General features: G+C 38.9%; 2 protein-coding genes across 4 annotated transcripts in view; both read right to left on the reverse strand.

Moving 5' to 3' along the window:
• The window catches only part of ankrd12 (ankyrin repeat domain 12), a 34,960-nt gene extending 30,988 nt beyond the window's left edge, over positions 1 to 3,972 (reverse strand). For all 3 annotated transcript variants that reach the window (XR_006361188.1, XM_044036732.1, XM_044036614.1), the window contains exon 1: positions 3,329 to 3,972. The gene's annotated coding sequence lies outside the window, so the exon portion shown is untranslated. The remainder of the gene's footprint in view (positions 1 to 3,328) is intronic.
• Positions 3,973 to 5,496: 1,524 nt separating this feature from the next.
• ndufv2 (NADH:ubiquinone oxidoreductase core subunit V2) lies at positions 5,497 to 16,351 on the reverse strand. The gene is made up of 8 exons (XM_044042845.1): positions 16,223 to 16,351; positions 14,886 to 14,948; positions 10,761 to 10,823; positions 8,849 to 8,965; positions 8,584 to 8,752; positions 8,219 to 8,328; positions 6,890 to 6,966; positions 5,497 to 5,697 (listed from the first exon to the last, which is right to left on the reverse strand). The coding sequence occupies exons 1-8, from the start codon at positions 16,262 to 16,264 to the stop codon at positions 5,604 to 5,606; spliced, it is 735 nt and encodes a 244-aa protein (XP_043898780.1). The 5' UTR covers positions 16,265 to 16,351; the 3' UTR covers positions 5,497 to 5,603.
• Between the last annotated feature and the right edge of the window lie 303 nt (positions 16,352 to 16,654).

The following is a 16,654-nucleotide window of genomic DNA, read 5'->3' on the forward strand; positions in this document are numbered from 1 at the left end:
AATCAAATGCTGCAATTACTATTCCAATGTGTATTTTTTTTAATACACGTGTTAAAACGTGGCGACGGAGGCCCGGCCCTCTTTCCTCTGTGTGAAAAATGCTTTGCTCACATACGGCCCATGCAGAACAATAACGTTTTATGAATCGCAACAATCTCATGTTCAGTCAGAAATGGTTGACGGCGATAAAACACCCACGAAGGTCACCACTTTTTAAGTCAGAGCAGGCAAGACTTGCGTCTTTTTTGCCTCCCTCAACATGGTGGGGTTTACGGATAAACTGGTATGCTTTATTTGCAACGACATGAGACTGATAAATATCTCGCAGCGGTCCGGTTTCAAAGACTTCATCCAAGCCAAGGTACACGGCTCTTAGCCGCATGACCGTCAGCGACAGAGTTGCCACGGAGGTGTATGCGACAGTCACCGCACGTTCCATAGACGAGGAGTGGGAGCTGAAAGATATAATTCTCAAAACGACCGAAGCGCAGATGAGGAGAGGAAATCGTACTCATGAGTCAGTGCTCTCCATCACCATGGACAGCAGCTTTTATATTAATGCTGTCGAGAGGCACCTCAACAGCATTTTTGGTCACCAAATGGTGAACTGTTAGTAGTGCCCTTAATGAACAAGCGGGATTCTATATTTTGAGCTTTCTCTGATTTTGCCCTAAACAAGACATAATGTTTCACAGCTAACACAAACTCAGGATTTGTATAAATCAGGTAACAGGGGCGCTGTGGCCTCTCTCTCCTCGTGCACCCCCTTACCAAAATGCAGATTTAGCATTGCATACTATTAATTATACTACTTTACATTACATGCAATCTTGATTAAAACAACAGTTTTCCCGTAAACATATCAAACTGATGGCAGTAAACATTCCCATTTGCTAGAAAATGACTCCAAAAACCTGGGATAAATATACAGTCAGACGGCCTTAACAGCTTTGAATTCACATAAACTTCATCCCACAGTTGTTTACCTGTCCACATCGCCAGCCATTTTGCTATTGCAAACATTATTGCGCAATAATAATATTTTGAGCCTTAATGTCCTTAAATACACAGTCATGTGTCTTAGAACGCATGCACATCGCAGCAGATATAGATATACATTTTCTGCATAGAAGTCAAGGGGGTAGCAACCTATTCAGTCAACTGTTCTAATCATATTAGGGGATTTAACATTTTAAAGCCAATATCGGCCGATACCGTTATCACGCTGATAATATTATCTCACCAGTTATCTGGTTTTAATAAAGGATGAGCATTTTAAGCAAAACCCCTAATAGAATATATGATGGGAGGGTTCACAGGGTTGAACTAAGAGGAGCAGCTAACAAGATGCATTCAAAGCCCCTGGTCAATTTCATCACATAACGCTGGTGGACTCCCGTTTTGTTTAAAACCTCTATGGTTGCATTTTTTGTCTAGGTGGGCAGAAACGGACATGCCACAGGTACCCACGGACTGTACTGTATCAGCTGTGAGCAAAAAAACAATAAAATCATCACTTTCAGTTTGGCCTTGTCATGCTTTCTGAAACCAAGCAAACAAGCACACATTATAATTATAGCTTCCAGTTTGCACGGCATGCACACGCCTAGTGCACCCCAATGTCACATGTGCGCTTTTATCCAAAGCGACTTACAAGGGAATTAAGCACAACCTGCCAGGGGTGGAGTTGAACCTGTGACCATGATGTCTCTGCACACAGGGGTACCGGTCCAAACCAACGAGCTACCCCACCCTAACTTATAATACAACGCTTGCTTTTAATATGAAAACAACACTTTTAGGCTCAGCTAGGACTGCAACAAATAGTCACTCATCAGCTATCCCGATAATCAGATATTTGGTTTGAGTGTTTTTTATAATTAAAACAAGTTCTCTATTCTTCCAGCTTCTTAAATGTGAATAGTTTCTGTCTTGTTTCTACCATATGACAAAGAAAACTTAATAATTTGTTTGTGAATTTAAGAACATCATTTCAGGGTTTGAGGAAACACCGATCAACATTTTCAACGGTCATAACAGTTAATCGCAAAAACAGTTCTCAGATTGCGAAAATAATGGTTAGTTGCAGCCCTAATTAAATGACACAAGATACACCGAGTTCAAGATATAAAAGGTGTCGTTGTCTTGATACAAATTCTTGGTTTAAATACGATTAAATATCGTGTATAGGAAATGAATATGAAATCGAAAATGTGAATGCAAATTGTTGAAAAAAAATATATTTGCCACGAGTGATTTTATTGTGCTGCTCTGTGTACATGGCATTTCTCTCCCTCCCTGTATTTACACTGCAAGAAGTACGTAATTGTGGTGGCTATGGCCACTAAAAGGGCACCATTTAAACATTTTAGTCTGACCTTTTTTGTTGCTTCAGAGCGGTCGTTGAATCACCAGCCATCTAATAACAGGCAGCTTTTGTAGTAAGGCAACACACCCCCCAAAATGTCAGTCACAGGCTGGGAGGCGCAAAGCCCTCGGTTATTCAAGCTAAGCTACTTCCTTATATGCATTAATGAAGTAGTGCTATTAAATAATAACAATACTAGTAATAATAACCTACTCTACATTTGAGTAGTCAGCCTGTCGGAAACTGGTTGTGTTCCTGCATGTAAATAAACCGTGGCCTTGGCCAGATCATTGCAGACAACACCACCCACCACCTCACAGTAATGTCGCGCTTGTGTTTGCCTTCAACAATATGCTGCTGGGCGCTAAAAAGACAATTTAGACGTGGACCAACGCATCACTGGTTCATGTTGTGAAACTGGCCGCCACGAGTTAACGTGTTGAATAACACGAGGATGTAGATATTCAGGGTGCAGGGTTGCAGCAGTAGCAGCAATAATACTTCAACAGAGAGAGAGAGCAGTGCAGGCTGAGACAAAAGCACACTGCAGCCCCTTAGCTGCCCTCGCCGTTAGTCTCTCCCCCCTCCTCCTCCTCCCCTCCCCCAGCGCCTAATCTAGCTAGCTAGCTCTCCCTTCACTATCACTGTGACAGGCTGGAGCTTAACGTCTCACCGCTTCGCCCCGACATTTTTTGTCTCCGCTCTCTAAGCTATCGCTTCCAAAGTAGAGACGAGAGGCCATACATGAGAGCACACGCCACTGAGAACCTCCAAGACTGTACCGCGTATCGCACGTGGCGCACGACAATACCGAGTCCCTGCAAACACATAACGTTCCATTTTAGCACGCACTTTACGTCAAGTTAACCCGACGCGCTAGCCCGCTCGCTGAAGCCAGATGGCTAATGTTAACCGGGGATTCACACCGCACTTATACAACAAACCCACGTTTGTGCTTACCTTCAAAGGGTGTTACGTGTTGCCTCCGTCTCGTGCGCGTTCAGCTATACGTGATACTGCGAGCGATATATTGCTATTTTCCTAAAGATCTATGACTTGAAGCAGACTACGGCGGTGTGACGTTCATCTCTGGTTTGAAAACATCCCAGCCTTTCGTCTCCCGTCCTCCCCGAGAAAAGCCTAGCAAAACACGCGAGCGTCGCTCTCATTGGCCGAGGGGCGTCACGTGACCGCACGAGAGCCATACAGCTTATAAGGTCTCCGTTCGCTGGAGAGACTGTAAAGACGGGTATGTGTCGAACCATTTATTTTACAAGTCCGCGCTTTTAATGCGACAATAGTCTCCTAGTTCATATATAGATAGGATAGAAGAGTGCGCATCGTGTTCGTGGCGTTTTGTCGCGCTAACATGGGCTGAAAGGACAAGCGCAGGAGCACGGTAATGGGTACTTGACGTCATCTTTTCCGTTGCGGTCAGTGCGAACTTTGTCGGAGCTCACGTCCGAGGTTTACGGCTGAATGTCGGTCGAAAAGAAACTGATGCAGCCACGCATTTTGACCAGTTTGATTTCTATCTCAGTTTCGAGATGATCGTTTATTCGCACTGTGCGACCAACTCTTCTTTGAATTGGTGGCGCAGTGGTATTTCCATTATGGCGGAATTGCAACATCACGCGCATGCGTGTTGTTGCGTCATGTTACAGGTTCAGGGTGGTGTGGGGGAGGGGGAACAGACAGGCGAGACACGAAAACGCCACCGGGCGGGCCTAAAGTGACAGTTGCATTAGCATGTGGAGAGCTCTGTTGATTTCTCATAAAACTACAAACTTGATGCATGTCTGGCTATCTTCACGTTTATTTAAGAGTAACCTTTGCCATTTAACAAAATGTTAATATGAGTTAATAATTAAAGGTCTCAGTTAACCTAATGGACTTAAATACTTACTCATTTGTAGACAACGTCTCATAAACGTGAGAAATACTGATAATTCAAGTAAAGTTACGACCCATTTCATGTAGTTAAAATCTCATTTATACATGATTTTTGTTATGTTACGATTTTGTTTTACAATAAATGTTAATTTAAGCAATTTGTTTGTTTTTGTCAATATCCAAATGTTTCATTCCAAATGGAGGAAATAGGCCAAAAATATTGGCATTACAGATCAGGTCCCTGCTCCACTGATTTCCAAAGTTCAGCATCGACTAGAAAAAAAATTGTATCAGCAATATCATATCTTGTAATTATAAATATTAAATGCAAAAGGGGTGGAGTGGCTCAGTACCCTATGTGCGAAAAACATCATGGTCGCAAGTTCGATTCAGCCCCTCGCTGACTGTACTCAATTCCATTGTAAGTCGCTTTGGATAAAAGCGTCTGCTAAATGACATGTAATGTAATGTAAAAAAATCCTTGTTCAATTAGCTGAAACACAAAATAAATTCAGCTATGGTAATTGATCAACTAACAGAAACATCTGTTATTAAACTGATTTGTTTTCTAAACGTCATTATTTTTGCTTGTTTAAATGTCTCAGTTGCAGTGATTTGCAGCTTTTCCTTTTCCCTTTATTGTAACCAGAAAATGAATGGACTGTTTGAATGAAACAATACATCATGTACAAAACAGCTCAAGGATTCTGAGTGTTGTGTATTTGTCAGCTGACAAGATGGCTTGATGAAATCTGGCCATATTGTTAATATTCTTGTGGCTACGTTTTGTGTTTTTATGCAACTGCTGTTGTGTGGGACAGTTCTGGAAGTATTTGATATTTCATGTCACAGTTGCACAAGACTGAGGGAAATAAGATTTGTAAAGAATTCATGGCCATGCATTTACTTATTCCAACAATTACAGCAAGTCTAACTTGTCATATTAATGACTATAAAACACACTTTATGCTGAGTATGCGGTTTTTGATTGCTTGAGAATAAGTGGCACCGATAATGGAAATGTTTTATACTGCATAATATGATAAGCGAGATGATATCTAAATGTATTCTCCATGTACAAAAAATGATTTCTAGTCAATTTATAATTATATCTATTTGTTTCACTAAGTGAGCCAGATTAATGTTGTGTCTGAAAAATACAAACATGAAAAAAACAGTGCCATTTAAGTACTTTTCCTTGTTAAAACACATGTCCACACAATAACACTGGCAGCACAGGTATATGAACAATTTATTTACACAGTATGTTTGCGTTGTACATTACGTCAGCGTCATGGACAAGTTGCTTTTGAAAAAGAAAGCAGACAGTAGTTGGAAATGTCTACAAGTCTGCTCTGACACCAAAGCCCGGGCCTTTAGGAGGCTCCGTGAGAGACGTCAATCCTTCCGCTGGTTCACAAGAGAAACGCCCACTCCTGTGGACAAAGACAAAACAATATACATCTTAATGTAAAGTGTAAAAGTGAGCTAAGCTACCAGTTACTCTATATCCCTACCCAGAGAAATGTAGCAAGCTTAGCTACAGCAACATGGCAAAAGTAGTTTAACTACATCAAAGTTATTTCTTTTTTTATATACAACTTAATTCCAAGTCAAAGCTATCTCAGTGATCAGACAGATAAGCAGTTTATTAAACAATAAGATGTGCTCTCACTGCTCCAAAACCACAACACAAAAAACAAACAAAATGTTTGCACTAACATGTGCTCCACATGGTAACAAAAAGCAGGTGTTGAGAGTGTATGTTCATCTATGTTTGTGTGTGTGTGTCTGTGTGTGTGTCTGTGTGCGCACACACACCTGTGTTTTCATGGGTATGCTCAATAACTTGGGCACATTTGCAGGACTTAACTTAACTCAAACCACAGCATCAGAAGAATAAAGACCTGCTCCAAACTGCTCTGTTGTGATTATTTTGAACTATGCCATTAAAGACAATGTGAACTAACTCTGTCCAGGACACTAGGTCAACTCTCATCAACTTAATGAAACACATGATATACTTTTACACTTACACTATCTGTATATCAAGTTCAAAGTTTATATGTGGCTATTATAGCCTTTCTCATGTCATTTAACGTTGTGGCAATTACCATGAAGCTGACTCAAAAAGTAACGTTTCCATGGTCCACTGTTGTAGTGAAATGTCCGGTTGTTGCGTGTTGGATACAGTAAGAACGATAACAAATGCATCAATGATCACTGGTGTCATTCAAACACATATTTCTCAAGGTACGGCCATGGCGCCTCCCTCGGGATGAACGCGTCTCCCTCCTCCTCACCCTCTGCCATCTTTCCATCGAGTAACGTAACTCGAGCTAATCTCTGTTGTAGGCATCAGCCCAAGGATTGGTCGGTGATGTCACCGTCACATGTGTCGGCCCCACATACACGGCCGTGTATGGCGGTGGCGTCATTATTTCAGACCGCGGTAGAAAGATGTTTGTAAAAATGTAGCACAACTTGGTCAATAAAAGAGCTAAGCTACCGAAAAGCTATTTGACTCAGAAAACAGTGACGCTACCACCGCGCTACTGAGAAATGTAGTTATACTAGTATCGCGTTACTGCCCAACACTGTACAGTACATATATATTTATATTTGTACCTGGGTCCTGGTGGTGGAACTCTGCCTGCTTTTAGTTCATCAATAATATCCTCAATGTCCTTAGGTGTTAAGTCCTCCTGGAAACAAGAAGCACAGAGCATTATATTACATTAACATCATAACTGGGTTGTTTTTTTGATGTCATTTCATCCTTCAACCTGTATGAAGGCCATTACATTGTCACATGGAGCAAGAGGAGGCAATACATTACATGCTTCTACTGCAATTAAATAGAGCCAGTGGCGATTATCACTGCCAATCAAAATGACTAGATTTCCTGATATGAAAATAATGTCAGGAATAAAGTGTCATTCAGGGCTTGACAATAGAATGCAGCAGATAATTCAGTTCACACAAAAACATTCACTGTTAACGTGTAATAAACCAAGTAGTGACTGTGTGTGTTAATATCCAATATATAGAAAAGGTGACTGGTTGAACTTGCAATCACTTACAGGATTTGACTCAAATCAGCACAAAAGTGATAAATAACAGTCATACAATTCATTTATAACCAATCGTTAGCTCCGTATTGCTTTGAATTATAAATGGCTGTTGACTCTTTTGTCAAGAAGAGCTGTTTGTTAATTAATAATTGCATCATTTGGTTGGTATCCGATAATGGGGCTGAACGATTTGGGGAAAATACCACATTTTCAGCCAGACATTGTGATTAGGGCTGCAAGCTTATTTTCATCATCATCTATACAGTCCATAGATCATAATTAGTCTGTCAATGAAAAATGTGGTCCATAAAACCTTAAAATTATCTTCTCAAATACCTTGTTTTTGTCCACAGATCATATGTAGTCCATTTTAATGATTTCTTTGTTTTGTGGAGCAAAGAAACCAGAAGTAAAATAAAATGCTTAATTAGTTACATAAAAAGCTAAACTCGTTACTATGACTGCCATATTATGCCATAGTATTATTCCGTATTACCTTTTCCCTAATGATCACACCTCAGCAATTTGATATGCTCTCCTTTCTCTGTCACATTTACTTTAATTGGGTCATTTACTTTCATCTTTGGAATTAGTGAATTTCCCAGGACAAGTGAGAATAAAAATACTTAAAGATAATGGAATGTTTAACCACAAATTAGACCAGACTCAGTTAAATCTGTTGTGAAAATTAGGTTAAGAATGAGACACGTGAATCTAGCCTTAATAATGCCTAAATATTCATTCATTTTCCTGTTGTGGTTTTTATTTCCTGCTTGATCATTTCTTAAGCTTCCAAAAGGCGAGGGGAAAAAAAGATTGAGGTTTCAAAATAATATTGCCTAATGAATTTAAAACACTCAGTAAGGATGCGATCTACACTCACATAATAGTCATCATTGATCTGGACCATTGGAGCATTCACACAGGCACCTAGACATTCCACTTCCAGAAGTGTGAACATCTTGTCTGGAGTAGTTTCTCCAGCCTTGATACCTGCACAGAAATAAATGAAGACACATCTGACACGTAGATGATCTCCTGACAAACTTAACCGCCTTGTACAAACTGTAATTATATATTTGATACACCAGCAAACAGAGGCATGCTTTATTAAATGCAAACACTGAAGTATCGCGGGTACAGTTTCTCAGCATATAAATGTTGACATGTTTTCTTGACTCAAACATACACAATTACAATAAAACAATTATTTTCATCCGTGTTTCCACCAAAAAGCATCTCTCTTACCCAGTTTGTTTTGGATGGCCTCCAGTATGCTGTCGGAGTTGCAGAGCATGCAGGGTGTTGTTGTGCAGATCTGAATGAAGTATTTTCCCACGGGCTGACGCAGGAACATCGTGTAGAATGTGGCCACCTCGTACACCCTCATCGGAGGGACCTCCAGCACCTCGGCCACCTGAACGACGACAATACCAAACATTCAAACAGAAATAATATAAATGTGACCCAAATATTTTTTTGTAAAAATTTGATTCCAGGAGAATCACCGTGCCTTGTTCATGACAAAAATGGGGAGCCATCCATGTTGTCTTTGGGCTAAATCCAACACTGGAATAGTGGCTGCTTGCTTATGTCCTTCAGGATACATTGAAATGATGGCTTCAATCCTCTGACAGGAAAGAAAAAATAGACATTTTAAAATGTGAACTTTATAGTAGCTTAGAATACCTCAATCATTCCATTCCTTTCTTGGATATCATTTATTTAGAGATAAATAAATGTATACTGTGAAATCCATGGGTTATTATTAGCTTATTAGGTTATTATTCAACTTTTTAATCATTTTAATACTTATATTTGGGACTCTGGAGGCCCTACCAGTCGCCAAAATGTGGAAAAAGAATCCTCAGTCCTTTTTTCGTGGTCCCCCTTAGTGTAAGTATAGGCGATAAAACACTCCATGTTGAATTCCCTGCGCTTATGACAGCAGCATGCGCATTTCACCGCAAATGTTACCGCCCCACCAGTAAGTTTACTTGGAGAGCTCCACCTTAGCTCCACCTTGTCCCTGCAGAGTTCAGGCGAGGGAGGAAGAGCGGTATTATGTCAACGCGGAGGGACAAGTGTGCTGTTGGTGGCTGCACAGTGGAGCACAGTGTTTTACAGAGGATTTTATATATGAAGCTAATGTGCCGGATAAAGTCAGCAAACGTGTGTTCGTGTGTTCGCACCACTTCACATCAGACTGCGGCCAGCGGTCGCCGTATTTAGTCAGCGACGTACAAACACACACATTGTTAAGAAAAGGTCACATAGAGCTCATAACTGACCATTCTGACACGTCCGAATTAAAAATATTTGTTCAGTACGTCCTCCATGACCCGGAGCACAGACTCAGTCTGATACAGTCACATAAAGTGGCGGTTTATGCAGCTCGCCGCTGGCGATCAGCAGTGGCAATCAGCGGTGCTGTCCCTAAGTGTTTTTAACTGATTTACAGTTGGACAGTGTTCAGCTCGATCCTTGTGTCGGACGTCTCTTCCTGTGACGGCACTCTCGATGTTTTCCGCGCACACTGCCATGTTGATATTGTCAGAGCTAGTGGAGGGAGGGGGAGAGGTATGGAGCGGAGGGAACAGGAGCTGAGCGAGTGAGCGCAGTAAAAAGGACAAATCAGAAACCCCCTGGTGTCTCATTTGCATGTAAATGTAAAGGGATGTACAAAACCGAGCGTTCCGAAAGGGGCGGTTTTGGCAGGGTTATTGAACTGCTATGGTGTTTCATCCTTATGGTATTTTGACCAAAGCATGTCACAGACATGTTCATTAGGACACCAGGGAACTATTTTAATGGGGGAAATAGGGTATAATATGTCTCCTTTAAGAGTTAGAATAATCAAATCAAATTAATCAAATCATCCTGGCTAAATGATAAATGAAGTGTTGGCATTTTACAGTCTACTGCAGTAATAAGTAGGGCTAACACTATATCACTGTTTTTGTGTCCAATACCAATATAACAAACCCGAATATATACCAATATCAGTCCGATACACTACTTTTAAGACCATTTTTACTATGACGCTGTTAACACATTTGTGAAAGACATAATTATCCAACTGTGTAACAAATATTCTTCTCCCATCGAAAGGAAACTAGCAGCCCACGACATGACTCATGATGCATTTTTACAGTCTGTGCGCAGTGAAGCACATGATATATAGGCTTTTTAAATTCTTATATCAGATCCAGTGATTTTGACCAGTATGGGATGGATACCCATACCGAGTATTGTATTGACTCCTCCCTAGTAATAAGCATTCATTTAAAATAAGCAAACTATGTTGCAACCAAAAATAGGAAATACAATAGAAAAATCACAACAACACAAAATAGTTTGAAAAGGGAAATGTTATTTATCTGTTATTAGAGCAGATGTCAAACAAGCACAGATGTCAGTCTTACCTTCTTATTTTCCGCAGTGAATTCAAATGGAATATCAGGGTTGTTGTCAGGAGTATCTTTGTGCTAAAAGTAAAAAACAAAAACAGTGGTGTTTAAGGACAAATAATATTTTCACAAAATTAATAATTATGGTCACTCATTTCTGAATAACATTCATTTTGGAAAAGTGGTATGCAACCAACAGTTATTTTCATGATCTATTAATCTGTTGATTATTTTCTTGATTATTTGATTAGTCATTTGCTCCATAAAATGTTGATCAGTGTTTCCCAAACCAGGAAATTATGATGTTCTCAACTGTCTTGTTTTGCCCACAAACCAAAATTCAGTTTAAATTATTTCTTTGTCACATTTCAGAAGCTGAAAAATCAACACCTTGATACCTATCTATCTATACATTCCAGAACGTCTGTCTGTCTGTCTGTCTGTCTCTGTTATTCGCATATCTCAAACTTGACAGGTGTCTTGCTATGGGCACGAGTAAGTGCAGTGCAGTTTGGATACATAATGCAAAAGATATCGTTAAATATAACGCTAAAAGAAGCACACACTGGCTTTCGCCACTCTACTGTGGCCACTCCCCCTCTCACTCACAGTGCTCCATGAAGCTGAGGCAGATGACAAACTCAGTGCTCGTCTGGCAAGTGACGCTGCACGTCAGATAAGGCAGGTGACGAACGCAGTGCCCCCAACCACAGAGGAAGCTTCTTTCCTGCAGCTGTCACCCTACTGAACTCTAGCTCTGCATCCAGGTGACAACCATCCATGTAGTTCAATTTTCATCAGTACTTGCTTTCTACCATACACAACTAAAAATGTCACTCAAACCCACCAAACCGACAATTACTAGAAACTAGGGATGCACGATATATCGGCATTAATATTGTTATCGGCCGATGTTGGCATCGGTGCAATGAGTAAAACTGCGCCGATTTTAACAACCGATGTTTATACCCGTCTAATTGCTGTTTGTGTATGTGTGTCGGGAAGGGGACAGTGTCAGTGACGCAAGCGCAGCACAAGGTGTGTGTGTGTGTGTGTGTGTGTGTTGAGGAGAGAGAATGTCGGCGGTGTGGGCGATTTTTCAGGGTGTCAATAGAAGATACAAAGGTAATGCGAGGAGTGTTCCGTGTCAAGTCATTCAATACCACAAATTTGATTATGTCATTTGAAAAACCGCCACCCAGAAGTACACAAACAACGGCAGGAAGCTAACGCTAGTAACATTAGGCGGCAGACAAAAAAGAAAGCAGCGCAGCTGGGACTCGACCAAAGGAAGACAGTGGCCAGGGCAATAACGATCAAGGTAATGGAAATGATTGCTCTTGACGACCAGCCGAGGGTTCCGACGGTTGATAGCGCATATTGAACCCTGCAACAACCTGCCAAGTCGGCGCTACTTTTCCGATGTTTTGCAATTGAATAAATATCTGGTTGCCATGAATACTGGCAAGTTTGATAAAGTATTTTAACATGTTTTCTTTTATTATGGCAGCTCTTAGTAGAGCTTGTCAGGTATTGTTTCTCATATCTGTTGTGTAGTTTTAATGTTAAGGGAAGTGGCGCGGTTGTTGTTGCCGGGAGGAAGGGTTGTTGACTTTATTTACGTACCCAGTATAGACGCCCTTATCTCGGTTACAGTAACTTTGGCAGGGTATTATTTTTATTTATGTTCATGTTTGTAATTTATGATCCAAACTTTCTCACGGGAGTTTAGTGAGTTGAGGGAGTTAAACTGTACTTTCATTTAGTTACACACTTGCTACAAGTGGTAAAGGTTTCTAAAAACCTTTACTTGTAGTTGGTTACTTGTGTCTTATTTGACCTTGTTATTTGGAGGTAAAACATGTTTTGAAAATAAAGAAAGACATTCAAAAATTCAGCTTACATGATTTTCATTCTGTACAAACTTTTATCATCTCAGAAACTTTTTTTTTTAAAACATATATCGATATCGGTAAATATCGGTTATCGGCCATAGCAGCAATATAAATATCGGATATCGGTATCGGTGGAAATAGTCATATTGGTGCATCCCTACTAAAAACACACTAGCGCCCACTATTAATCTGTCGATTATTTTCTCGATTAATCGTTTGGTCCATAAAATATCAGAAAACCTTAAAAAAATGTTGATTGGTTTTCGTCAAACCTGGAAATGATGATGTTCTCAAATGTCTTGTTTTGTCCACAACCCAAAATGATTCACTTTTAATGATTTCTTTGTTATCCAGAGCAAAGAAATTAAGAAAATATTCACATTTAAGAAGCTTAAAAGATCGAAAATCTTGTTTTAATCATGAAAAAAGCTTCAAAGCGACTAATCGATTATCAAAATAGTTGTCAATTAATTTAGTAATCGATTCATCTATTAATCGTTTCAGTGCTAAAACACACACAGAAACAGATTTTGCACAGGCACTGCATTAGTTATAATAAATCTTGCAAAAATGAATCTCATCGAACGCAAGTAAATCATGTATTGCAGGTTATTGACTGTTTGTTAGCCTTCTTTCTTTATTACTTAACAATTACCACTTTTATTCATGAGTAACAGGGCAATGGGCAGTAACAAGTGGTCTCTGATAAAACATGAATGCCTGGAGGAGAAACCAATGCAACTATCAGACCATTAAAAGTACAACACACTGAACATTTATATATGCTTCTGCACACACTGCCCCCTTGTGAGCAACAATAATCTCTGGAGCAATTAAATAAACAGAAAAAATGTAATAGTTGGATTTTTACTCAACAATATTACTAATCAAATAGGAGGAACTCAAGGTCAGTACAGCAAAACTACCTTTTCCATCCAATCACAGTGAAAAAAAACAACAACTTTACTACCAAGAGACTGAAACCATGACATGTTTCCATTACATTGTAGTTTCACACGTGCTGTTTGTGTCTAACAGGCAACACCACAGATAATTAAGCAGTGGAAATAAAAACAATCCTTTATGCACTAGATTTACCAGCCAATTATTTTAGAAACAAAAATATAAATGAATATTTACAGGCAAATCATGGAAACATACAGTTTACAAAATGAGTGGAATTTATCATTATTATTTATACTAGTTATTTGTGTGCAAACAGGCTGATTTTGTGTAGAATATTTTACCGTATTCTCCAAAATATTAAAAAATTAATAAATGTAAATGACTGAAGGATTAATTTGAGTAGTTCATTCCAACAGCATAAGGTCTATCACCTGTTTGTTTTACAATTATATATATAATATACATTTACATAGCAGGACTGACTGGACTGATACTGGTATAACATCCATCAGCATTTGCATTGCTCACTCCACATTGTCGGATCGAAACAATGTTGCTTATTCTGGATGTTCTAAGCAGACAGACAGACAGACGACTTTATTAAGTCATTGCAAAGAAAAATGTATTATCAGTTTTCACTTCTACTGAAACTCAGTGCATCAGCCGGTTTCCCATGTCAAAAAGAAATATGACCAATTCTCTAAAGTAATCGTGAGAAAGTGAGAGCTGTATTGCAGGTGGGCCTACAGCAAAAGTAAATAATAATTTAGATAGAAAAAAATATATATTTAACAACTTTAACATACCAAAATTAATTTACATATGTTGCTTATATCTTAACACAAAGGTGTTGTCAGTTTTGGCCGATTTCTGACCAATACTAAGATCATGATTATTTATCTTGAAAATTATTTTGAGTTCAAAGAGACACAATGATGGTTCATCAACTTACAACATCCAACTTTATGACACACTTTTCTGGCACGTCAACAAGTTATCGCGACCATTTACCATTTGTGGGGGGAACCCGAGAGCAACACTGTGTTACTTTAAAATATTTTGTAGTAATAGGAACAAAATATTTCATATTGTTCCCATTACCAATTTCGCTTTTTCTTTTCCAGATGTTCAAGTTATCCATTAACGTCACTAAAGTTTGGGATGCTCTGATCAAATAGTTTCTGGTTGAAGCACATAGACAAAAGGAAACTATCTTGTAATACAGTAGTTACGGTGTCACCTACAACATCGATTTCCACCCTCTGTGATTAAACCACAACTCACTGCCAGTAACTCTGGAGCTAAACTCTTGGTTTATAGAAAAGAACGTAGAACTCACCACAAAGACTCCTCCAGCTCCGGCCCGTGCAGCAGACTGATGCAGACTCCTCACCTGCCTGGCCTGCAAACACAGAGAGGAAGAAGCTGTGAGTCATTTGTTCATCAACACGTTAAAGACACTTTTGGCAGGTTATGATTTTTCTTGAAATAAAGGGTAAATGGTTAAGTTTAGCAACAAACTTTGATGTTGCCATTGTGTACATTAGGGTCTGTACTCGACTTTGATCTTTGATAAAGAAAAACAAACTGTGATAAAGACCTTTGAACTGTGGAGAGCAGCATTACACCTGAGAGTAAAACTGATGGAAATTATTATTATTATTATTATTAGGAGGAGAAGAAGAAGAAGAAGAAGAAGAAGACATAATTTGGTACAATTTTCAAAGTTATTTTCTATAGTTTTGTTGCAGGGCAATATGGGAAAAAATATCACAATATACTTTTTCATTCAATATCGATACATATCATGAAATCAAAATAAATTTTAGATATTATTAGGCTATATGAGATTTAAGGGTATATAAGACTACACATAGGTAGCTTCTCTGAGAGTTTTCTTCAGAGATGTTTGTGCTTCTCAAAGAGTGAGTGAGTGACAATACATTGTAAATACGCTCTAAACCAAAATATTGACTGTTTGAGCTGTATTACATTATCGTAAAATACAATTAACTTCATAATTGTGTCGATGCCATGGATTTGATTATTTATTAATAAATATATATAGTATTTAACTTGTAATATTTAGTGTATTTCACTGATTTATTCCATATAATAAACACAATGATTACCAATGCATCAGCCTTTAAAACCTTATCACGGTATGAAGTTTATGAATATAGATATAATAGCGATATATTGCCCAGCCCTAATGTTAACTGCTCCATTTCAAGTCATTCAGGTTTAAATTGCACTGCATAAACTATATTAGTGCATTTACATGTTCACATGGCCCTTAATTGAAATATAATGTTAGTTGCTGGTTTGACTGAAGAAATAGAAAACATTATGTATCTGACTCTACAGCATTAATACACATCTGTCAATTAAGCAGGAAAACTAAATCTTCAAAATATAGCACGGCAAAATACGTTTTGTTTTATGCTTGAAAATGAAAGCAGGAGAAGAAGAAGAGACACTTTAAATGTGTTGGTAAACATTAGTCAGCCAATGCTAAATGCTAAAGCAGCTAGCATGCTAGTGTTACCCAACGTAGATTGGCGGCCTCTGCTGCTACCGCTTGTCCTTGTGAGGAGTCATGGCATTTTCTCTACAAATAATCGCGTTCGGCACTTGAACTTTGACATGTAATCATAAAGAAAGTCACAGTCATACCGTGTGCGACACAGCAGAGCGAAAAGCTGCAGACAAAAACATCTTTTGGCTTGAGGTTGTATCCCGGTGTGTCAGAGGACAGACAGGTTAGCAGCTACAGACAGCCACACAAGCGTTATCACGCTCGACTAACACTGTCTGACGTCGTCACGGCGCTGCGTCGCCCAATCGATCGCAGAGTGCTAAACAAGTGAGGAGGCCAACAGCCTTTTTATCTTTTGGATATATACATACATATATATATATCTATATCTCTCTCTCTCTCTATATATATATATATATATATATATATATATATATATACATATATACTGGTAATTATGTAATACAGATTTGTTTCAGCGTACGCTTTTTTGGAATATCATTGAGAATTTAAAACCAAAATAAATAAATTTAGCACACTTACTTTAGAACACAATTTGATCCTTTGAG

This window comes from Solea senegalensis, linkage group LG1 (genome assembly GCF_019176455.1).
Source record: "Solea senegalensis isolate Sse05_10M linkage group LG1, IFAPA_SoseM_1, whole genome shotgun sequence".
NCBI classification, from domain to species: Eukaryota; Metazoa; Chordata; class Actinopteri; order Pleuronectiformes; family Soleidae; genus Solea; species Solea senegalensis.